Source organism: Scyliorhinus torazame, chromosome 8 (genome assembly GCF_047496885.1).
Source record: "Scyliorhinus torazame isolate Kashiwa2021f chromosome 8, sScyTor2.1, whole genome shotgun sequence".
In the NCBI taxonomy this organism is placed as follows: Eukaryota; Metazoa; Chordata; class Chondrichthyes; order Carcharhiniformes; family Scyliorhinidae; genus Scyliorhinus; species Scyliorhinus torazame.
Window position 1 is genome coordinate 95,520,568 of NC_092714.1, and position 25,949 is coordinate 95,546,516.

Consider the following 25,949-nt stretch of genomic DNA (forward strand, 5'->3'; position numbering starts at 1 on the left):
TCATTAGACCAGTAATACAGAGCAGTGCTCTGGGGGCCCTGGATTTGAATCCTACCACAGCAGGTGGTGAAATTTGAATTCAATAAAAATCTGGAATTAGAAGGCCTAATGGTGACTGAAGTTATTGTTGATTGTTGTAAAAGCCCATCTGTTTCACTAATGTCCTTTAGGGAAGGAAATCTGCCATCCTTACCTGGTTTGGCCGACATATGACTCTGGATCCACAGAAATGTGGTTGACTCTTAAATGCTCTCTGAAATGGCCACGGGCAATTGGGGATGGACAGTAAATGCTGGCCCCAGCCAGCGATGTCCACATCCTATGAATGAAGTTTTAAAAAGGATGCTTTACTTAAGCCACCCAATTTTGAGATTTTACTTGATGAAAAGCCTGTTAAGTGTTAAATATGAAATGAAAACCGCTTATTGTCACAAGTAGGCTTCAAGTGAAGTTACTGTGAAAAGCCCCTAGTCACCACATTCCGGCGCCTGTTCAGGGAGGCTGATAGGGGAATTGAACCATGCTGCTGGCCTGCTTTGGTCTGCTTTCAAAGACAGCGATTTAGCCCTGTGCTAAACAGCTCCTGATAAAATATCATCCACAAGATATACCTTGTATAGCGCAGTGAATACTTCACTTTGCAGCATGGTGTGAAAACACTTTCACAGGATGTATATAGCATTGATTTGCCTTTACTCTTTTATTATACTTGGTAAAAGACTGCTGGTTATTATTTATCATTAAATTATTTGCTGATTAAGCCAAAAAAATTCTGATTAAAAATATTTTGTTCTTTAAGCTGATCTTGTTTGAGTTTTTCAATTAAGTGAAATAAAACTAAAAAATCAGACGGCATAGCTATTTTAAAACTGCATACTAAAACAATACTGCTGGTTGAATTTTGTGAGGTTTGATAGTGTCTTACTTACGATCTGTATAATTACTAGCTTATTGTCTGGTTAAAATGTCATGCTTGTTTGCGAGTGTTTAGTTCCTGTTATTTGAAGCTGGACTTGAGATTGAGACTCGCCAAGATTAGGATTGATTCAGCTCCACACAATATTGAACACCTGTTCAAGACATGTTGTGACCTCACAAAGGAGTATGGGCAGTTTAACTACTGAAGAGTGAGGTTTTGGTTTTGCATCTATTATATTAAACATTATTAGCTATTACTACAGTCAACCATATAGTAGCCATAAATTTTTCAATGGTTTGAATTGAATCAGGACTAATGAGTGCTTGTTTTGAAGGGTTGACTATTCATGTTCCTCTGTTGTGGATGCTGACAAGTGCTCCAATAAAATTTAAATGTATTTCTTCAGCCATTCATCTCTTGGCATTTTTTCTTAATTAAATACAACTACGAAACTGGAAAGAATCCATTTTCCGCTTCCATTGGACCTCTCCAGAACATACTTTGAACTGTTGAGTGATCAATCATATCTGGTGGGTGTGTTTTTCCATAGTCTGGGCCAGAAAATAAAATTATCTTGAGGGGGAATGCTTCACTTGAGTTCTCAAAGTAACTCCTCATGATGCCATAACTAGAAGTCGAAAACTCCAGCAAGATGAAAAATGTTGAATCGTAGTTACTTATTGTTTTAGGTGTTGGAACAAAAATTGACCCAACTCTGTGCCGTGCCGATCGTATGGTGGGACAGGTGCTTGGTGCTGTGGGAGCTCTCCCAGAAATCTTCACAGAGCTGGAAATCTCTTACTTTCTTCTCAGGCGATTGCTGGGTGTACGTACAGAAGGAGACAAGAAAGCAGCAAAGGTGAGTTCAATATTGTGCACATGGGGAGATGGTGGCATAGTGGTATTGTCACTGGACTGGTAAATCAGTGACCCAGAGCAATGCTTTGGCAGGTTCAAATCCTGCCATTGCATGTGGTGAAATTTGAATTCAATAAACATCTGGAATTAAAAGTCTAATGGTGACCATAACCATTGTCGATTGTCATTAAAAACCCATCTGGTTGGGTGACACTGGTGCAGTGGTTAGCCCTGCTGCCTCATGGCGCTGAGGATCCGGGTTTGATTCCAACCCCGGGTCACTGTTCGTGTGGAGTTTGCAAATTTTCCCCGTGTCTGCGTGGGTCTCACCCCAACAATCCAAAGGATATGCACGGTAGGTGGAATGGCCACGCTAAATTGTCCCTTAATTGGGGAAAAAAAAGAATTGGATACTCTAAATTTAAAGAAAAAACATCTGGTTCACAAATGTCCCTCGGGGAAGGAAATCCGACCTGGTCTGGCTTATATGTGGCTTCAGACTCACAGCAACGTGGTTGACTCTTAACTGCCTCCTCAAGAGCAATTGGGGATAGGCAATAAATGCTGGCCCAGTCTTCGATGCCTGCGTCCCATGAATGAATATTTTAAAAGTTACACATTTTAAAAAAGAATATAATAAATAAAAGCACAGTTTGGAAGAATACAATTTGAAAATATCAAACTAATCACAACTTAGTACACAAAGTTCTGAAAATTAAATGTGATTTGATTTATAAAAATGTCTAGATCCTAAACTTGGATGTATATTTCAATTGTGGAATTTCATTTAGCTATTAAATAATAAGTCCATAGAAATGTTTTTTTCCCCCTTTAGGTACAAAAACTATCCAAAAATGAGGTGTTAATGGTAAATATAGGATCCCTTTCTACTGGAGGAAGAGTCAGTGCTGTAAAGGCTGACTTGGGGAAGATAGTCCTAACGAATCCAGTGTGTACAGAAGTTGGTGAAAAGATTGCCCTTAGCCGAAGAGTAGAGAAACATTGGCGGTAAGTTAATTAAATGGCACAAGTATTAAAACATTTCCAGGGAATTTTGGAAGTTAACATTTTTGTGCACCTTGAAAAATAAATGTCATAATATAAGTTTTATTAATTTGTTTTAATGGGGGTATCCAAAATGATTCTGTCCTGAAGCATCCCACGCTGAGAAGAATGATGTAGAACACATTGTTGAAGGTCATTGGGAAAATAAAAAATCAGAGTGGCACAGCGGAAGCGTGCTGGGTCCATAACCCAGAGGTCGATGGATCAAAACCATTCTCTGCTAATTGTGTTTTAGTGGATGAGGAAGGCGGTGGCCTACTGGTATTGTTGCTGGACTAGTAATTTAGAGACCTAGGATAATGATCTGGTGACCCGGGTTCAAATCCCACCACGGCCCGTAATAGTATTTAAACTCAATAAAAATCTGGAATTAAAAGTCTAATGGATGACCATGAAACCATTGTCGATTGTCGTAAAAACCCATCTGGTTCACGAATGTTCTTTAGGGAAGGAAATCTGTCCTCCTTACTCGGTCTGGCCTACATGTGACTCCAGATCCACAGCTTAACTGCCCCCTCAAGGCCAATTAGGAATAGGAAATAATTGGGCAGCACGGTAGCATTGTGGATAGCACAATTGCTTCACAGCTCCAGGGTCCCAGGTTCGATTCCGGCTTGGGTCACTGTCTGTGCGGAGTCTGCACATCCTCCCCGTGTGTGCGTGGGTTTCCTCCGGGTGCTCCGGTTTCCTCCCACAGTCCAAAGATGTGCAGGTTAGGTGATTGGCCATGCTAAATTGCCCTTGGTGTCCAAACTTGCCTTTGGTGTTGGGTGGGGTTACTGGATTATGGGGATGGGATGGAGGTGTTGACCTTGGGTAAGGTGCTCTTTCCCAGAGCCGGTGCAGACTCGATGGGCCGAATGGCCTCCTTCTGCACTGTAAATTCTATGATAATCCATGATAATCTATGAAACATTTTGTGCAGAAATGGAATGTTACTTCTCTGTGGTAAAGATAATTGAAAAGAAAAGCTAAAGTTGCTTCGCTCTTAAAAAGCAATGCTGTGGCTAAAGGCAAATTATCTATACCAAGCATTAAACTTGAACACTTTAAAAGTATCGAAATAATGGCTGTACTCCAGGTGTACCAGAGTTGATTAAATCTGCTCGTAAATAAGTGCCAACTCCAGGTCCGCCACTTCAACAGTGAAGCAAATCCAAATGCCAAATTGCCCAGACAGCTTTTAAAGACCAGAAGCAGCTCAAGGCTGAATTTAGCAAGCAGCTTGGAGTACCTAGCTTATGAGCTCTCAAGAATGGTTATCATGCAGAGAGATCTAATGAGAGATGTTTTCAAACTGTTATTGTTTCTGGTAGTGTCATGAAACAGACTGGTTTAGAAATTGGAATTGACACTGTCACTCAGACTTTGTTAATTTTGTATTGTGCTCGGAATCATCATAGAAGAATTACATTTGAGTATTGCTGAAAAAAAGGGATATGCTGTTGGAACTTTTTGTCTTGCACTCATGCGGACAGACACAAGAATGCCAAATTTCAAAGAAAGCAATAATTTATATCGCATGTGAAAGATCCTCTTATTTCTTGCTCAGGGCAAGGCACTCAGTCCGGTTGAAGAGGTATACAAAGCACTCTTTATTTTTTTTTAAGAATTCACTTGGTACATTTGCACAAAATTAAATCGACAAACTTGACAGCGCATTGAAAAGTCCTTGAGACACTGAAGAGTGAAAGCAAAATGCTTCAAGATAAAAGTAACTCCAGATTTACAGAATAAAAGTAATTTCAACATAAGGCTTTTTAAAAGTAATTTCCATGAATGCTGCAAGAATCTCGGAAGGCTGAAATTCTTCTCCCAAATCAGTCATATTGATCACATTCTTAAGGGAATCCATATCTGTGGTTTAGCCCCTTACTTAGTTTCATTGGTACTATTTCTCAGCTGAGACCCCCTTGATTCGTTCAGGAAAGTGTCAGTCACTTAACAGGTGATTGGTTAATTAGACATTAATCAATTACTCCAAATTAATTATCCTTCTCACGGCTCTTGTCCCATGTTCAAACTCCCTGGTCTCAGTTAAGAGATTGTTTCAAATTTGTTGAATGTACCCTCATATCGCTTTTCTACAGCACATATTTTACAACATTTGAGACAGTCATGGTCAGGATTCAAAAGTTTACCCAATTTTATAACTTGATCATATTTCTACAAATTCCACAATTTTCAAGAATCATTTTATTTTCCAGTATATTTTGGCTAATTCTCTTAAAGGGTCCCCTCTATAATTGTTGAATCCAACAGCATGAGAAAAGGATGCTGATTTGTTGGCAAGTCGACTCTGGTCGAGGTATTAGAATGGCGAATGCATAGGGAACTGGTGCCCCATACTTCTTTTAATTCAGAAAGGTTGCAATTCCTGGACATGTTAATGTTTTAGAGGACAGGTCCCTGTATATGAATATATGCAGTTTCTTGCCAGTAAGTGTGCAATATTGCTAGCCAAATGATGATCCTACATTGATTGTTAGTGTGATTTGTAGCACACTCCGGATTGTTCAGGACGTGTTGTCCATTTGTAGAATCACATCTAATGTTGTACACTATGTTTTGAGTTTTGCAAGCACAGGCTGGTTGAGTAAAATCAATATTCTACTTATTACAAGCAACCAAAGGGCCCTTCCATGGTGATTTGAGGTAGACTGGACACTTTTCAGCTGGTGGCTTTAGGTTAATTTGTGAATTTGCGCCAACAATGACCTGATCGAGATAGCCATTATCCCGCAGGATAGCTTTGATGTGCCCTATTTCGGCATCAAGCTTTGGTGAGCAAATGGCTATTTGTGAGGTTGCTGATGAGGCTAATCTTATAATGCGTGGAGTTGGAGGAATCCCAGGTACACTGACAGATGACTAAGCTTGTGATGGACAGTAGTAAAGAGCTCATTTGCTGCTTTCTCAACGAGCACTTTGAGGTAATGGAGGTCATTAGACTGCTCCATTTCCAAGATGATTTTGAGCACGAGATGGAGTCCATTCAGGTGCTTAAGGAAATTTGTATATGTAGCTGCAGATTAAAATATAGCAAGCATATCCTCTACATTTCAGAAATAGGCACGAGGTAGGAGTTACGGGCCATTCCATCGGAAACACGTTTCTTGTGGAAACTAATAGAAGTGTTATGAGATTGTGGCTCAGAGGAGATCGCATAGCAACACCCATCTATTTGAGGATACATGGTGGTGTTAAAACTGTGGGATTTGCAAAGTTCATAAGTTCATAAGTTCAATGAATACAGATTCAGAAAATGGCAACATGTCTCGATTGCCATGAGAAAGTGATGCCGTGTAAATCACGGAATCCCTATAGTGGGGAGGCCATTCGGTCCATCGAGTCTGGAGACCCTCAGAGGCACAGTGGTTAGCACTGCTGCCTCACAGCGTCAGGGACCCGGGTCCAATTCTAACCTTGGGTGACTGTGTGGAGTTTGCACTTTCCCCCCCCCCCCCCCCCCCCCCCCCCCATGTCACTTTGGGTTTCCTCTGGCATCTCTGGTTTTCTCCCGACTTGCCAAACAATATGCACCCTTTTCTCAGGCGGTATAAATTGTTGCTCCTTGAAATTTGTCATTCTTATATCTGTCTTGATGAATACAAGACAAAAAGCTTTAACACCAATTCTCTTTTTTGAGCACTGCTCAAGTTCTGTGGAATCACATTGCTGTCGTCCCCTACTTCTTCGTGGGCAAATGCACCACCTAGTATGATACCAATCCATACAGACCAGGAAGGTCTGATCTGACCCTTTTCTATGCTGAATTAACAAATTAACAATTCCTAGGGCCCCAGTAGGGACCGTACAATGTACCTTTGGACTACGGAGAGGAGAGCAAAGTAGGAGGAGATGTCAACCTGACAAATGATCCCCTCCAGAATGTAAATTTGAATCAACTGTTAATGTCATTCCGCGGTTGAATAAACTGTTAACATGCATTGTTTCATTCACAAGACTAATTAACTTTCTTTGTTTCACACAGTTTAATTGGCTGGGGTCAGATAAGAAGAGGTGTAACGATAAAGCCAACAGTTGATGATGATTAAAGCTGGAGAGAGTGGGATCATTGAAGAGGACTAGTGGACTGCGTATAGCAGTACCTAGCATTTTCCAAATACTGTTGAATACTACTTAAACATGGTTTAAAAGAACTTCTGGTATCATGCCAGTAAATTTGGAAAAATGATTTTTTTTTAAAACAATTCAAATATCTCCTGGTGATAAATCTAATTTATATTTGAATAGAAGTTGTGTTTTCAGCAAGAATAAAGTTCCATTCAATCAGGCCTGTCAACACTGACAGTCAGTAAACATAAAACATTAAAAGTGTTTTGACATTTAGAGTTAAATGTGTGTTTTTACCCTCCTTATCACTCTTCTATATTTTCCCTCCTAAGCCCACACCTTTCAACTATTTCATTCAGATTCTTTTATGGCTACACCGCAAGGGATTGTAATTACAGAGTAATGGGGCATTTTTTAAAGCTAGATCAAGGTCCTCCACTCCATTTAATCTCATCTTTTATGAATATTAAACTCTACTGCAGTGTTTTACGTGTTTCTTAAATGAATTCAATTAACTCTCCAATCTGGAAACTGGTTCTAACTTTTTAATCACATGAGTAAAGAATAACTTCTTGATCAGTCCTTTCACATCTGGGCTGAAATCCAGTACAGACTGATGGAATGGATATCTCTTTGGCAGCTATCTGTAAGGATGCTGAATGAAATGTATGGATGGACTCTGTAGGACATGAGCTCACAACACACAACTACCACAATTATTTTATAATTGCCAATCTCACAGTCATTATAAGGATAGTTTGTATGAGAAGTGGAAAACGTCACATTGGTGTATAGCTGAAGGTCTGGGGCAGAGTGGAAGTAGTGTTTTCATTTTCATTGATATGCAGCTTACAGTGACATAGCGTTTATGATGGTGTTACTTATTTAAAATTCAAAACCTTGGACTGATCACCATAATCTTGTGCTTAATATACTTTGTTTCAATCCTGTTATGATTAATATGAAGTAACAAAAATGGATATGATTATCAGATAGGGGTTTCTTCTGCCAATTAGTTGCACAAAAACATAACATTTTGACAGTAATTGACCATAGTTGTCTGGTTCGTTATGAGGGTGGCACTGTGGCACAGTGGTTAGCATGTTGCCTCACAGCGTCAGGGACCCGGGTTCGATTCCGGTCTTGAGTGATTATGCTCTTTCGGAGGGTCAGTGCAGACTCAATGGGCTGAATGGTCATCTCCTGCACTGTAGGGATGAATCTACAAGGATTTTGGTTGATTCAGAAATGCTCTATTGTATAACCTGCATGATTTCCCAAGGGGTTCAGCTGGTTTAGCCATATAGACCAATCTGTGCTGAATTCTGTCAGGGCAGCTGTTCGACAATACAAATGGCATCTATAGCTTTGGGATAAGGAAGGGAAAATGATCAGCATTTTTTTGCTCAGGATAAAATGAGTGACCAGATCAGGTTCAACTATATTTTTCACTGTTTATCCACAAAATCCTACTTGTCAAAACAATAGCCACTTGGATGAAGTACCAACTGTGTCTTGTGGCTATGAAACTGTATACCAACAGCAACAAAGGGGAAGGAAAAAACTGTCAGTCCCAGGTGGCTTTGCTGATTAAAGAAACCATTTTAATTCTGTGACTGCATTCAGCACGTGGCACTCTTACCATCTTTCTTATGTAACAATCGGTTCGTACCTAACAGTGAAATTCTAGCAAAGTGAAATATGTTTTTTTCCCCTTCCCTTGTGATGCAAAAATTAGAAAGTAAAATAAGAAAAACCTAGCAAAGAATGAAATAAAACAATGTCTTGAGCTGCAAGTATGGCCTCTTGAGCATTCAAAGGAAGCATCCACGTGTAAACAGCATCTTTTGTCATTGACTGTTGTTCCAACATGGCATTTTTTCCATATTGGCAAAATATCTGAGGTTTTTATGCCTCTTAAATCCTCATCTCATGGCTGACTGATAGCTAAAGTATTTGTTTAATCTTTTTTTTAAGATTAATACTTTTACTAAGTTGAATTAGTGATCATGTAAGATAATTGAGTGAATATTTAAAAACTAATGCTAAATCCTTTCATATTCATTGTTTTGTACTTGTGATATCTGTATTAACAAAATTTTTGTTGTCAACTATGTTCTATTATACCGATGCAGCGCTAATTATTCTAGTGCATAACTTAAAGGATGGGATAAATGTTTAATGATCACAAGGTTTTACCTGCTGCTTTTGAAATTAAATGCAGCCTCAATGGATATGGGACCTTTCAGATAGACTTGATGGGGAATTTGGCTTTCACTCCTGATGGTGTAATTCTTATTTCTGATTTGATAGCTCCTTTCAATCAGTAGAAAATTGACATTTTCTTGCATGTTACCACATTCAGTGATACAAAGTTAAAACAAAAAATATTGGAAATATTCAGCAAGGCTGGCTGGGTCAGTGGAGAGAGAAAAACAGCTGATGTTTTAGGTAAATTACTTTTCAGCAATTCTGGGGGAAAGAATGAAAGTTGGCGAGCTGAAATGTTAACTCGGGTTCTCTGTCCACAGGCGGCCAGACCTGCTGAGTATTTCAGCTTTTTCTGTTTTTATTCACCGCTACTGTTCTTTCTTTGTCAATTCGCCAATTTTGTATTCATGCAGCCGTTTCCCATTGAATACCATGGGCTTCAATTTTATTAATCAATTGGCTCTGTAGTACTTTATCAAATGTCTTCTCAAAGTCCACATAGTCGTCAGCCCCGCTACACTTACTGAACCTTCCTGTTACTTCAGCACAGAAATCAGTGAAGTTCGTCAAACACAATTTACCTTTAACATAGCTAAAAGCTTCCTCAAAGCCCTGTTTGGCAGATTGATCTGGAATGACTGGCTTTATAGCTCCATTTTTTTCCAAACAGGTGCAAAATTTGAAATTCTCCAGTCCTCTGGTGCCACTTCCATAACGAGGGAGGATTAGAAGATTGTTGCTGGACACTCTGGATTTCTAAGCCTCAGTCATGCCATCCAGACGGGGTGGCTTTTCTATTTTAAGCACTGCCAACCTTTTTTATCCTATCCAATTTCACTGGTACCTCTTCCTGTTGTGACATTTGCTGCAATTTCTCGTGAAAACAGATGCAAAGTACTCATTTAAAACCTTAATTTAACCCTGTACCTGATCATTTTCTTTTTGATCCCTAACTGACCAAAGCCTCCATTGATTACCTTTCACTTTGTTTTCAAAACTTGGGCTGTTTCATGTTACTTGTTAATCTGTTCTCAAATTATCTTTGCTCGCTTATTTCCTTTTTCCTGTTTTCCCTTGTACTAATATCTACTCCGCTTAGTTTTTTTACTGAATTGTGAGCCCAACATTTATCGCATGCTTGTTTTTTTCTGTTTCATTTTAATCTGTCTGGGGAGCTCTAGTTTTGGGTGACAAAGATCCAAAGTTCCTTAATTACCATTAAGGGAATTGAATAGATTTTATTTTACATATTAAAAGCAACATAATATTTCAAATAGTAAATTTAATTTTAATACCTATTTCCAATTTATTATCCTCAAGTTGCAAATTCACCAATAGAGGGGAACAAAAGCTATCAAATTAATTGGAATAGATGGTTTTGGATATCAGCTAAGGGGTGGACTAAAACCAGAATGTACAAAAATCTTAATTTTGATCTAGGTTGCATAGATAATTTTTAAGTGGTAAAAATGTCACAGCACTTGTTTCCAAATTGGTGCTTTGTTAATTTACAAAATTTGATGATTCCACACACTCCTAGTTGGCCTCCCACATTCTACTATCCCTAATGCTGAAGTCATTCAAAACTGCTCTTAGGCTTGTGCAAAATGCTATTCATCCATCACCATGTTCACTGATCTACTTTGTCTCCTGATTGAGCATTATCTTGATTTTAAAATTTTCATACTTATTTTCAAATCTCTCCATGACCTGGTTTCCCTATATATCTAATCACCTCCAGCACTACAATCTTGCTTTCTTTTAATTCCAGCTTCTTGAGCATCCCCAGTTTCATTTACTCCTCCATCTGTGGCCTTGCTTTCATACACCTGGGCCTCGGCTCTGGAATACCTTCCTTAAACTTTTGCTCCTTTGACTTCCTTGTCTGATATGACTCGCTTTCTGGCACACTCCCCTTTTGAGTCATAAAAATGTGGATTCGCGGCCAATTCCAGGACTTGAGCACAAAACTCATGGCTGATGTTCCATTGCAATACTGAGGGTGCTGTACTGTCCGGGGTGCCATCTTTGGATGAGATGTTAAATCGAGGCACTGCCTGCCATTTCATGTGGACATAAGATTCCGGGCACTATTTCAATGAAGAACCAAGAGATTTAATTAACCCCAGTGTCCTGGCCAATATTTATCTCTCAAATCAATGTTATAAAAATTATCTAGTCATTTTCATATTGCTGTTTCTGGGAGCTTTTGTTCAAATTGGCTCCCACCATTTCTACATTATAACTGACTGCACTTCGAAGTACTTAATATGCTGTAACACATTTGGACGTCCCATTGTGAAAGGTACTGTACAAATTTACGTTTTTTAAATTGAAAACCTACCTCTTTGACCAGATCATTTGCCCTAATATCAATATCACATGTTCTATAATGCCTCTGTGAAGCATCTTGGGACACTTTATTGCATTAAAGGAGCTATATAAATACTAAGTTGTTGCTGAGTAACATTTGGACATGGATACTAATATTTTTGAACACGGCAGATGTCATGGAGGTTTATAGGCCACTTTCTGCACAAACATTTGAAGCCAACGCGGTCTGTTTCTGCATCAAAGTACAACATGACCATCAAATCACATCTTTATACAAATTAAGAATTTTTGTTATCAACAGTACTTTATATTTGTGGCTAAATGGTTATAAATCTTTTGTAATTGTGTAACACTAGTCTATTTGGTGTAGATTAAGCTCACCAGAAACATCTGCTTAAATCTGCCTCCTACATCTGGGATGAGTTTGCCAACTCCAGCAATCCTATTAGAGGTATCAAGAGGTGAGAACAATAATGTTTCACTCTACTGCAAAAAATCCCATCATCACATACTAATTAACATTCTGCTTATGTCATGTTAAGTGTCCTAAACTTGCCACAAACATTTGGTATGGTAGACATTTATTTTTCTAAAGAACAAGATTCTAAAGAGTAAGGTATGGTAAGGAGTGATTTGAATGTCTAAATGCTTTAATGGATTCTGCACAACAATGCAAACATTGAGCACTGCCCCATTTGGCAGGTCTGGTATTTTGGCCTTTTTCTCTTCACAATGGATTAGCAACAATGACGTCAATCATTTGTTGTCACAGCACTGTAACGAAACTGGACTAATTGGATTTTAACAATTTTCTATTTCAACTTTTTTTCAATTTTGTATGAGCAAATCTTGCCTTTCAGAACGAGGAAGTTTACTGTTGTACAAGTTGACATGAGCTGAATCTAACAATCAAATTGCAGTAAATTGTGTAGTCAAATTTATGTCGAAGTCTCCCTATGTCTTCAGTTCAGTCTCTTCACAAAACAGTACATTCGGATCCAGACTGAGTCAGCTAAAACTAATACAGTAATTACAAATTAAATGCTGAGAATCTAATGGATTGAAAAACTACCATTATTGCATGCAAACCTGTTATATGTACAACTTAAATGTATCAATCTGCTAAATATTCTTTAGCAAAAAGTTGTTTTGCAGTTTTTTAAGCTACTCGAATGTTCTCTTCTGAAAACATGTTTTTTTTCACAAAATATGCTGTTAAACATCTCTTGATTCCGATTATTTTTTTTTCCATTTTTCAAAATAACTGTGTACCCAATTCGTTTTTTTCCAATTAAGGGGCAATTTAACGTGGCCAATCCACCTACCCTGCACATCTTTGGGTTGTAGGAGCAAAACCCATGCAAACACGAGAATGTGAAAACCCCACACGAACAGTGACCACTGCGCCACCATGCTGCCGCGATTGTTTAATTTACTCTTCATCTTCAATAATATCCATTAAAAGCATGGTGGCACAGTGGGTAGGTAGTACTGATGCCTCCCAGCATCAGGGACCTGGGTTTCATTCCAGATTCGGGTTTGCACTTTCTCCCCATGTCTGTGTGGGGTTGTTCCAGTTTCCTCCTGGATGTGCAGGTTAGATAGATTGGCCATGCTAAATTGCCCCTTAGTATCCAAAAGGTTAGGTGCGGTTACAGGAATAGGGCCTGGGTAGGATGCTCTTTCCAAGGATGGGTGCTGACTTGGTGGGCCGAATGACCTCCTTCCCCACTGTAGAGATTCTATGTTTCTAAAATTATCATTGGCACAGTGACCCAAATTACTTTAAATATAACGTTGCAAAATTCTTTCAAATATAGATAATGCGGCATATAAATTGTAATGTATACCTGTAGCCTGAATGTCTAGTTTCTTTCCCACCTGAACCAGCTCATAATCACGTGCTCTATACTAACTATACATAAGTTCACTTTTTTTTAAAAATATTTTATTGAAAATTTTTGGTCAACCATCACAGTACATTGTGTATCCTTTACACAATAATATAACAGTATAAATAACAATGATGTGTTTTATAAACAAAGAATAAATAATATATAACTAAAACTAAATGGCAACTGCCTTGTCTCAGATATACACTCTCCAAAAATATGATTTAACAGTCCAATGTACAATTATTTATAGCAGCGACCTATACATATTATACATATATATTAATAACCCTGAGACTCCTTCTGGTTCCTCCTCTCCCCCCCCCCCCCCCCCCCCCGGGCTGCTGCTGCTGCTGCCTTCTTTTCCATTCCCTCTATCTTTCTGAGGTATTCGACGAACGGTTGCCACCGCCTGGTGAACCCTTGAGCCGATCCCCTTAGGACGAACTTAATCCGTTCAAGCTTTATAAACCCTGCCATGTCATTTATCCAGGTCTCCACCTCCGGGGGCTTGGCTTCCTTTCACATCAACAGTATCCTGCGCCGGGCTACTAGGGACGCAAAGGCCAAAACATCGGCCTCTCTCGACTCCTGCACTCCCGGCTCTTGTGCAACCCCAAATATAGCCAACCCCCAGCTTGGTTCGACCTGGACCCCCATTACTTTCGAAAGCACCTTTGTCACCCCCACCCAGAACCCCTGTAGTGCCGGACATGACCAGAACATGTGGGTGTGATTCGCTGGGCTTCTCGAGCATCTCGCACACCTATCCTCTACCCCCAAAAATTTACTGAGCCGTGCTCCAGTCATATGCGCCCTATGTAACACCTTAAATTGAATCAGGCTTAGCCTGGCACACGAGGACGATGAGTTTACCCTACTTAGGGCATCCGCCCACAGCCCCTCCTCAATCTCATCCCCCAGCTCTTCTTCCCATTTCCCTTTCAGCTCATCTACCATAATCTCCCCCTCGTCCCTCATTTCCCTATATATATCTGACACCTTACCGTCCCCCGCCCATGTCTTTGAGATTACTCTGTCCTGCACCTCATGCGTCGGGAGCTGTGGGAATTCCCTCACCTGCTGCCTCGCAAAAGCCCTCAGTTGCATATACCGGAATGCATTCCCTTGGGGCAACCCATATTTCTCGGTCAGCACTCCCAGACTTGCGAACTTCCCATCCACAAACAGATCTTTCAGTTGCATTACTCCTGCTCTTTGCCATATTCCAAATCCCCCATCCATTCTCCCCGGGGCAAACCTATGGTTATTTCTTATCGGGGACCCCACCAAGGCTCCCGTCTTTCCCCTATGTCGTCTCCACTGTCCCCAAATTTTCAAAGTCATCACCACCACCGGGCTTGTGGTGTATTTCTTCGGTGAGAACGGCAATGGGGCCGTCACCATAGCTTGTAGGCTAGTCCCCCTACAGGACGCCCTCTCCAATCTCTTCCACGCTGCTCCCTCCTCTTCTCCAATCCACTTACTCACCATTGAGATATTGGCGGCCCAGTAGTACTCACTTAGGCTCGGTAGTGCCAGCCCCCCCCTATCCCTACTACGCTGTAAGAATCCCTTCCTCACTCTCGGGGTCTTCCCGGCCCACACAAAACTCATGATACTCTTTTCGATCCTTTTGAAAAAAGCCTTCGTGATCACCACCGGGAGGCACTGAAACACAAAGAGGAATCTCGGGAGGACTACCATTTTAACCGCCTGCACCCTCCCTGCCTGTGACAGGGATACCATGTCCCATCTCTTAAAGTCCTCCTCCATTTGTTCCACCAATCGCGTTAAATTTAACCTATGCAATGTACCCCAATTCTTGGCTATCTGGATCCCCAAGTAACGAAAGTCCCTTGTTACCTTCCTCAGCGGAAAGTCCTCTATTTCTCTGCTCTGCTCCCCTGGATGCACCACAAACAACTCACTTTTCCCCATGTTCAGTTTATATCCTGAGAATTCGCCAAACTCCCGAAGTGTCCGCATTATCTCTGGCATCCCCTCCGCCGGGTCCGCTACATATAACAACAAATCATCCGCATACAGAGATACCCGGTGTTCTTCTCCTCTAAGTACTCCCCTCCACTTCTTGGAACCCCTCAATGCTATTGCCAGGGGCTCAATCGCCAGTGCAAACAGTAATGGGGACAGAGGGCATCCCTGCCTTGTCCCTCTATGGAGCCGAAAGTATGCAGATCCCCGTCCATTCGTGACCACACTCGCCACTGGGGCCCTATACAACAGCTGCACCCATCCAACATACTCATCTCCAAAACCAAATCTCCTCAGCACCTCCCACAAATAATCCCACTCCACTCTATCAAATGCTTTCTCGGCATCCATCGCCACCACTATCTCCGCTTCCCCCTCTGGTGGGGGCATCATCATTACCCCTAGCAGCCTCCGTATATTCGTATTCAGCTGTCTCCCCTTCACAAACCCAGTTTGGTCCTCGGGACACAATCCTCTATCCTCATTGCCATTACCTTGGCCAGAATCTTAGCGTCTACATTTAGGAGGGAAATAGGTCTATAGGACCCGCATTGCAGCGGGTCCTTTTCCTTCTTTAGGAGAAGCGATATCATTGCCTCAGACATAGTCGGGGGCAGCTGTCCCCTTTCCTTTGCCTCATTAAAGGTCCTCATCAGTAGCGGGGCGAGCAAGTCCACATATTTCCTGTAAAATTCAACTGGGAATCCATCCGATCCCAGAGCCTTCCCCGCCTGCATGCTCCTAATTCCTTTCACTACTTCCTCTATTTCAATCTGTGCTCCCAGTCCCACCCTTTCCTGCTCCTCCACCTTGGGAAATTCCAGCCGGTCCAGAAAGCCCATCATTCGCTCCCTCCCATCCGGGGGTTGAGCTTCGTATAATTTTTTATAAAATGCCTTGAACACTCCATTCACTCTCTCCGCTCCCCGCTCCATCTCTCCTTCCTCATCCCTCACTCCCCCTATTTCCCTCGCTGCTCCCCTTTTCCTCAATTGGTGGGCCAGCAACCTGCTCGCCTTCTCCCCATATTCGTACTGTACACCCTGTGCCTTCCTCCACTGTGCCTCTGCAGTACCCGTTGTCAGCAAGTCAAATTCTACGTGTAACCTTTGCCTTTCCCTGTACAGTCCCTCCTCCGGTGCCGCCGCATATTGCCTGTCCACCCTCAGAACTTCTTGCAGCAACCGCTCCCGTTCCCTACTCTCCTGCTTTCCTTTATGTGCCCTTATTGATATCAGCTCCCCTCTAACCACTGCCTTCAGCGCCTCCCAGACCACTCCCACCTGGACCTCCCATTATCATTGAGTTCCAAGTACTTTTCAATGCACCCCCTCACCCTTAGACACACACCCTCATCTGCCATTAGTCCCATGTCCATTCTCCAGGGTGGGCGCCCTTCTGTTTCCTCCCCTATCTCCAAGTCCACCCAATGTGGAGCGTGATCCGAAATGGCTATAGCCGTATACTCCGTTCCCCTCACCTTCGGGATCAACGCCCTTCCCAAAACAAAAAAGTCTATTCGCGAATAGACTTTGTGGACATAGGAGAAAATCGAAAACTCCTTACTCCTAGGTCTGCTAAATCTCCACGGGTCTACTCCTCCCATCTGCTCCATAAAATCTTTAAGCACCTTGGCTGCTGCCGGCCTCCTTCCAGTCCTGGACCTCGACCTGTCCAGCCCTGGTTCCAACACCGTATTGAAATCTTCCCCCATTACCAATTTTCCCACCTCTAGGTCCGGGATGCATCCTAGCATACGCCTCATAAAATTGGCATCATCCCAGTTCGGGGCATATACGTTTACCAAAACCACCGTCTCCCCCTGTAGTTTGCCACTCACCATCACGTATCTGACCCCGCTATCCGCCACTATAGTCTTTGCCTCAAACATTACCCGCTTCCCCACTAATATAGCCACCCCCCTGTTTTTCGCATCTAGCCCCGAATGGAACACCTGCCCCACCCAACCTTTGCGTAGTCTCACCTGGTCTATCAGTTTCAAGTGCGTTTCCTGTAACATAACCACGTCTGCCTTAAGTTTCTTAAGGTGTACGAGTACCCGTGCCCTCTTTGTCGGCCCGTTCAGCCCTCTCACGTTCCACGTGATCAGCCGGGTTAATAGGCTTTTTACCCCCCCCCCCCCCTTGTCGATTAGCCATCCTCTTTTTCCAGCTCCTCACCCGGTTCCCACGCAGCTGTGTCTCCCCCCCCCCCCCCCCAGGCGGTGCCCCCCCGCCCATCCCACCCCATACCAGCTCCCCCCTCTCCCCAGCAGCAGCAGCCAATAATTCCCCCCCCCCCCCGCTAGATCCCCCACTAGCGTAGTTACACCCCTCATGTTGCTCCCAGAAGTCAGCAAACTCTGGCCGACCTCGGCTTCCCCCCGTGACGTCGGCTCGCACCGTGCGACGCCCCCTCCTTCCTGCTTCCCTATTCCCGCCATGATTATCATAGCGCGGGAACCGAGCCCGCGCTTCCCCCTTGGCCCCGCCCCCAAAGCCAACGCCCCATCTCTTCCACCTCCTTTCCTCTCCCCACAACCTCCTGTGGAAGAGAGAAAAGTTACCACATCGCAGGATTAATAACATAAAACTCCTCTTTCCCCCCTTTTTACCCCCCTCTTCGCCCCCCATACTCACCCCACCACTTTGTTTCAAACGTTCTTTTTTTAATAACCCGCTCATTCCAATTTTTCTTCCACGATAAAAGTCCACGCCTCATCCGCCGTCTCAAAGAAGTGGTGCCTCCCTTGATATGTGAGCCACAGTCTTGCCGGTTGCAGCATTCCGAATTTTATCTTCCTTTTGTGAAGCACCGCCTTGGCCCGATTAAAGCTCGCCCTCCTTCTCGCCACCTCCGCACTCCAGTCTTGGTATACGCGGATCACCGCGTTCTCCCACTTACTGCTCCGAGTTTTCTTTGCCCATCTAAGGACCATCTCTCTGTCCTTAAAACGGAGGAATCTCACCACTATGGCTCTAGGAATTTCTCCTGCTCTCGGTCCTCGCGCCATCACTCGGTATGCTCCCTCCACCTCCAGCGGACCCGCCGGGGCCTCCGCTCCCATTAACGAGTGCAGCATCGTGCTCACATATGCCCCGACGTCCGCTCCCTCCGCACCTTCAGGAAGACCAAGAATCCTTAGGTTGTCCCTCCTCGCGTTGTTCTCCAGCGCCTCCAGCCTTTCCACACATCGTTTATGGTGTGCCTCGTGCATCTCTGTCTTCACCACCAGGCCCTGTATGTCGTCCTCATTCTCGGCAGCCTTTGCCTTCACGACCCGAAGCTCCCGCTCCTGGGTCTTTTGCTCCTCCTTTAGCCCTTCGATCGCCTGTAATATCGGGGCCAACAGCTCCTTCTTCATTTCCTTTTTGAGTTCTTCCACGCAGCGTTTCAAAAACTCATGTTGTTCAGGGCCCCATATTAAACTGCCACCTTCCGATGCCATCTTGGTTTTTGCTTGCCTTCCTTGCCGCTGCTCTAAAGGATCCACCGCAATCCGGCCACCTTCCTCCTTTTTTCATCCATATCCAGGGGGGATTCCCTTCTGGTTCACCGCACAGTACTTTTACCCGTTAAAATTGCCGTTGGGGCTCTTATTAAGAGCCCAAAAGTCCGTTCCACCGGGAGCTGCCGAAACGTGCGACTCAGCTGGTCATCGCCGCACCCGGAAGCCCATAAGTTCACTTTTAAGTGATAGCTTAACTTAAATCATCTTAGAATCATAGAATCGCTACAGTGCAGAAGGAGCCATTCGGCTCATCGAGTGCATCAACTCTCTGAAAGAGCACCCTGCCTAGGCCCACCCTATCCCTGTAACTTGGACATTAAGGGACAATTTTAGCATGGTCAATCCACCTAACCTGCACATTTGGGCAGCATGGTAGCACAAGTGGATAGCACTGTAGCTTCACAGCGCCAGGATCCCAGGTTCGATTCCCCTCTGGATCACTGTGCAGAGTCTGCACGTTCTCCCAGTGTCTGCGTGAGTTTTCTCCGGGTGCTCCGGTTTCCTCCCACAGTCCAAAGACGTGCAGGTTAGGTGAATTACCCATGCTAAATTGCCCTTAGTGTTCAAAAAGGTTAGGAGGGGTTATTGGGTTACAGGGATAGGGTGGAGGTAAGGGATTAAGTGGGTTGGTGCAGACTAGATGGGCGGAATGGCCTCCTGCACTGCGTTCTATCTGTGGACTGAGGGGAAACCAGTACACCCTGAGGAAACCCACGCAAACATGGGGAGAATGGGCAACCTCCACAAAGTCACCCAAGGCTGGAATTGAACTCGGGTCTCTGGATGTGTGAGGCAGCAGTGCTAACCACTGTACCACCCAAACTTTCATCAAATTAATTTTACAATATGTACACAGATAAAAATCTGATTTGCCATATAATCAGTGTATCATCCAATTTTACAATGTCATTCTGTTAGCATAGTTAAAATATTACTCTTTTTGTTTTTAAACGAAGATATTACCTCAGATTTTCCTGCCAAAATGGCAATCATCATTTCTGTACGAAAGGTACAGCACTTTAGGCAAGGGGCAAATGTATAATTAAACCCCAAAATCTAAAGGTTTCTGCCGAAATTGTAGTGTTTCACCATTAGCTTCACAAAAATGGCATTCATTGACTGGCTCATTATTAAAATAGGTGAGTTGCTGTTTTCTCATAGTAGATATGAAATAAACTTGCCACTAAATTAAATCATGTCCAATCCAGTTAGGTATCCTCTATGTGATAAGCATTCAACAACCTCTACAACACTGAAATTAACTGTTGTAAGCGTGGAGTCTCATTCCTGGGTTAATTGTTCGAAATTATATAATAACATTTTGAAGTAATATTTTCCGTTGTCTTTTATTAATTCAGTCTTTTTCTCTACCTGATTTGACATTGAATTCGCCTATTTTGATTTCTGCTACTCCCTTCTCCGTTCTTATGCTGTTCTACTTTCAAAATCCTTCAATCATACAGTTGTTTGCCTTATTTACTCATTTGCCAAATGCTATTGTCTTGCAGTGCCAGAATTTGGCCTGTTATGTTTGATCTATTCCTTCTTTCATTGCCATTCTTTAAATTATAAGCAATAACCTTTTCCGTCCACCCTTTGCTGATGCTGTTATGTGCCTCATGTTTTTATTTAATGACATGAAGTCTCGGACTTCAAGGTTTCCCAAGTTCTCCAGGTGTTGCCGTACACATTTCTGTGCAAATTTAACATATTTCCTTTTAGATTCTATCCCTTTAGAAACACCCTAGTGCTTTTATTGTTTTTTATTCTAATGGTCTTATTAAACTTGATACTTTTAGTAGTTTATTTATCTGTACCGCTAGGTCCCTTTATTCCCATAACACATTTAGGCACAGAAGAGCAGTCAGTTTTGTAAAAAAAAACAGCAGAGGGAGCATCCTTTGTGAAGAACTGCCCAGTACAAACACCAAATAATTCTTGGAAGTCTCATAGTGAATGATTACATAGGTTGAGTTCTGAGGGTGAGGCAATCAGGTGAGCAAACAAAGTAATATCTTCAACAAGTTGAAGGGATGGGAGTAAGGAATGTGGAACTGAAGGAGTTGGGCAGCAGAATGTTCGGAGCCCAGGAGCAGAAGCATCAAGGAATGCCATATAAAAAGAAAAAGTGATGCTAGCACACGGGAAGGTGCTGATTGGTGGAGTGGCTGATTAGGTTTTTAATATTACTCCTTAATAAGCTTTTAGCTTATTTCTATTAAAGTTTAGTTGGGTGGTATGGTGGCGCAGTGGTTTGCACTGCTGCCTCAGGTGGCCGAGGACCCGGGTTCGATCCTGACCCAGGGTGTCCGTGTGGAGTTTGCATTCTCCCAGTGTCTGCGTGGGTCTCACCTGCACAATCCAAAGATGTGCAGGGTAGATGGATTGGTCACGCTAAATTGCCCCTTAATTGAAAAAAAAGATTTGAGCATTTTATATATATTTTTTAAATAAAGTTTAGTTAATCAATAAAGGCATAGCAGGCACTCCAGTCCCCTGGAATGCACACCCTGTTCCATGTGCGAACTTGTCCTAAACAACTACATGTACAGTAAGTGCATTAGCTGGGATCACTACAATGCATTGTGAGGGTCAGAGCTATATGGCTAGCATGTTTCTGGATGTGACCATTCTCCATTGGCCGGCACAGTTGTTAGCACTGCTGCCTCAGGTGCTAGGGTTCAATTCCAATCTCAGGTGATTGAGTTTGCACATTCTCCCCGTGTCTACATGGATTTCCTCCCACAGTCCAAAGATGTACAGGTTAGGTGAATTGACCATGAGTCCAAAGATTAGGTGGTGTTACAGAGATAGGGCAGGGGAGTGGGCTCGGGTAGGGTGCTCTTTTTCAGAGGGTCAGTGCAAACTTTGAGCCGAATACCCTCCTTCTGCGCTGTAGGGATTCTAATGCAGGCAAAGAGGGAATGGTTGACTGTCAGAAAGTGGAAGATAAGAAACATAATTTCAGAATCCCCTGATTGCAAATTGCTCTCCAACCACTATTTGGATCTGAACTGAAATTATAGGGTTGGCCCCTCAGGCGAGTGCACAAGAGATTGGTACACACCACCATGGTTGACCCCACTGTATAGGGTTGCAGGGGAAAATTGGAAAAGCAGTAATAGGGAATTTTATAGTTAGGGCAACAAATGGCATTTCTGTCACTGCAAATGTGAATTCCGGTTGTAATTTTGCAGCTAGGGTCACGGATATCACTGAACTGCTGTAGAGCACTCTGAAAGGGGGAGGGTGAACACCTAGATATCAATGTCTGTATTGGTACCAACCATGATAAGAATGATTAGAGTCATCAGGCAGATATTAAGTAGCAAAGAAAGAAACAAGACCTCAAATGTCGTAATTCTGGATTAATCCCAGTGCTACATGCAAGTAAATATAGAAATAGGGAGTAAATGCAGAAAGCGTGATAAATAAAGTTGGTGGCATACATAGTCAACTGGGAATGTGATATTGTGGCAATTTTGGAAATCTGGCTCAAAAAAAGGGCAAGGTGGTTACTAATTACTCCTGGATAGGTGTTCAGAAAAGATGGAGAATGAAAGAAAGGAGGTGTGGCCGACAGTGCTGGACAGGCCAAGGACAGAATCAATTTGGTTTGAGTTAAGAAATGAAAGTTACCATTACAATGTTTGGGTATATTCTACGAACGATTAAATGGTGGGGAAAATATAGAACAGCATATTTGCAAGGAAGTTATAGACTATTCAAAAAATTATGGAGTTGTGATAATGGGGGACTTAAATTGTCTGAATATAGACTGGGATAATAATCTGAAGGGCAGAGAGGAGAGTTTCTGAAATGTGTTTGAGAATTTTATTGATCAGTATCTTTCCAGCCTAAATGGATTGCTAGATCTGGTTATGGGAACTAGGTAGTAAAGTGTCAGTAGAGGAATATTTAGGAACAGTGATCATAGTGTAATACGGTTTAGATTATTTATCAAAAAGGACAAGAAAAATACTTAATTAGAGGTGGGCCAATTTTTCATGAGATGAGAACGAACCTATCTTGGGTGAATTGGAATCAAAGATTGGCTAGCAAAATGGCAAAGATATAATCGGTTGCCTTTAAAGAGATGATTGAATGGCCTTTCCCCCTCATGGGAATGTACCTCAACTATAAGGTAAGCATAGTCAGAGCAGAAGATGAAGCAGAAAAGGTGGGTGTCATCTTGATGATTTAAATGAGAATCAGTCTGAATATAAAAAGTTCAGAGGTAAAGTGAAAAAAAAGATGGAAAATGAGGAGACTGTGTAGCCAGTTAAAATGCCTAACTCATGATTTAGAATGGCTAACTCCCGATTTAAAATGCGGGTTGAGTGTGTATTTACCTCTGGAAAGGCCAGAAAAGATTGATACCGGCAACCATCAGCATAACAAAACACCAGCCATCTGCATATTAATGAACAATCCCCGGGAACAATGAGCAACATTTAGATACATAAAGCCAACCCAGACTCGTCGGCGCCAGTAGAAGCCTACGCAAAGGGAGGTGAACGACCACCTCAAGACCGCCCATCGATCAAGGAATCGCTCCAGCATTGGAGAAAATCGAACCAAGTGATTGGGACAAAGTCCAATCACTTGGAACCAGGTACAGGGTCCGCCTCGAAAGGCGTGATGCCCCTGGGGACTATAAGAATAGAGTCCAAGTTCAAATCATTCTTCTTGACCGGGTCACTCAGCAATGGGTCAGTGACCGGTCCAGCCATCGCTGCAATCTAGTAAGTCTTACTTCAACGCTCGCTACGAGATAGGCGCTCCTAGCTACCAATCTGTACCAACTTTGAATCCCACAGGCTCAGAACCCGAACGAAAGGCCATTCGTTTCCCTGACCTGGTGGGCCAGTTCCGAGTTAAGTATTGGCCTGTTAGTCGTAGAAGTAGCTTAGATGTAGAATTTATGCATGAGTAGTGATTACTGTGTATAATAAATGTGCTTTGATTTAAATCTTACTAAGCGGTGTATTGGATTATTGATCATTACTTGGACTTGAACCACATGGCGGTATCAGAAAGATACCTGGCGACTCGAGCAAAGGTGAAAAGAACAGAGCAATTAAACTAAGGCAAAAGTTAGCAACATTTATTTGGCGACATCCTGACGGGACCCAATCTAGAAGTGGAAAACCACTCCGGGAGAACCCAGAATTTGAATTAGAGATCCAATTGGAAACAGAAAACCACAAGTGTTCAAGCAGTTCTGATCAATAGTCATAATTCGGAAGTGTGTGTATGCATGCGTAACTAACAGGGCTATAAGGTAAAACTGATAGATTTTTGTTGCGTCAAAACTGTCGGAAGTTTGTATATCGGAGAGTAGCGAAAGCCGTACCCGTGTTTACAGCACCGCCTTAGCTCCCCTGTTCCAAATTTAAAAGAAGCATTCGGAGAGGAAAGATGGCAATGCAGGCAATGCAGCGCCTAATGAACCCCAAGGAATTTGCGGTCGCAGCGACCAGCAGCAGTAGAGTGGGACAATGTCCCATTTGGGAGGAAGAGATCAGGAAATATCTCAAAGGGAAAGGATGGCCCCTTTGGAATGAATTCTGTGATAACGAGGAATCAGGTCCCGGGAGTAGAGGACATACTTGGTGGGAGAACCTGAGCGAGATCCACAAAAAGAGCTTAGGGAAAGCCCGCAAGCCGATGGCAATCGAGGCACAGAGGAGGTCGTTAGGACGCTCCGGAAAGAAGTAGAAGGCATACATCGGATGAGTAAGGTCGATGTAAGCGAGGTAGAAAAGGAGAATTTAGACTTGAGAAGGAAATTGGCAGCAAAAGATGTAGAGGTGGATGACGCCAAAAGGGCTCACCAGTCTTGTCTGGCGCACTTAAGCAGCTTCCAGTCTCAATACGAAAAGGCCTATCAGGACACGCAACGTGCAGTCCTGGTACGAGAAGAAACGGAAAAACAGGTAGGGGCATTACAAAAACAGTGTAGTGACCTCAAGGCAGCATTAAGAGCACTCCATGCTGCCACCACAGAACAAAGACAAAGCACATTAGATCAAGCAAAGTGCCGGAAGCAGATTGCAGAGCTGCAATCACTGCTTTCTGTTCAAAAAAGTTCTCGGGAAACCTTTGGAGAAAGATTAGATCAGGAAGACGGCCCTGATTGGGAAGAGTTGAATGAAACAGCGCAGAGATATGTTCAGGGAACATGTGCGCAGGGAAAGTCACAAAAGAGGAAAGCGCCCCAACCCCCCACACAGCAGATAGTCCACCCTCCAATGAACCCAGTAACCACCCACCCCGCACAGCCACATCGGACGATGCGGAATTTCTATATTCCACCCCCTTAACAGTGACCCAATTACGGGACGCGTGCGATAAGATCACACCATTCCTCCCCACCTCAGACCCCCACCATTTCTTTGCCATAGTTAAGCATCAGGTGACCATGTACGGCCTGGATGAGCGAGAGGATGTAAAGCTCACCGTTTTAAGTTTAGATCCGTCAGTAGCAGCAGCACTTCCCGACCCACAGAACGTAGGAGGAGGCAGCCTTGCAGAAATGCATACCACGATCCTGGATGCGATCGGGTATAACCGGGTGACCCCGTAGATGGGCTCAACAAATGTAGGCAAAAGAAATCCGAGCATCCCACAGGGTTTGCTGGACGCCTGTGGATTCACTTTGCAGCAGTCTTTGGAGACTTAGACCATGCCCATTTGTCCCCAGACAACATGGCCAAATGGACCCGCACCCTTATCTCCCATGCCACAGAAACAGGACAGAAAGCCTGCGCGAGTTATGATCCCTCAGAGGAGGCCCATAACGAGAAGTGGGTAGTGAAAAGATTGTCCCGCGCTTGGGAGCAATCTGTTCAAAGTAAACCCACCGTTAAGAATAGCGAGAAAAAGCAGGCCGCCGCAGATATGCTGGCAGTAAAAACAACACAGCACAACCCCGCATGGGTGAATAAGGGAAAGAACAGCCCCCCACCCAAGTCACAGGCGTGTTACAACTGCGGACAGTTGGGACACTTCGCAAGAGAGTGCAATGCCCCTAAAAAGCCACAGAGAGCCCAGCAGACGGGCACTCTGATTAAGAAAAAGACAG

At 43.1% G+C, this 25,949-nt stretch overlaps 1 protein-coding gene across 1 annotated transcript in view; it reads left to right on the top strand.

The window, feature by feature from the left end:
* Window positions 1-7,203, top strand: part of eif2s3 (eukaryotic translation initiation factor 2, subunit 3 gamma) — a 40,447-nt gene extending 33,244 nt beyond the window's left edge. Inside the window, exons 10-12 of the mRNA XM_072513937.1 lie at window positions 1,609-1,778; window positions 2,613-2,785; window positions 6,837-7,203. Coding sequence (XP_072370038.1) covers window positions 1,609-1,778; window positions 2,613-2,785; window positions 6,837-6,900 — 407 coding nt within the window. The 3' untranslated portion in view covers window positions 6,901-7,203. The remainder of the gene's footprint in view (window positions 1-1,608; window positions 1,779-2,612; window positions 2,786-6,836) is intronic.
* Window positions 7,204-25,949: the final 18,746 nt, after the last annotated feature.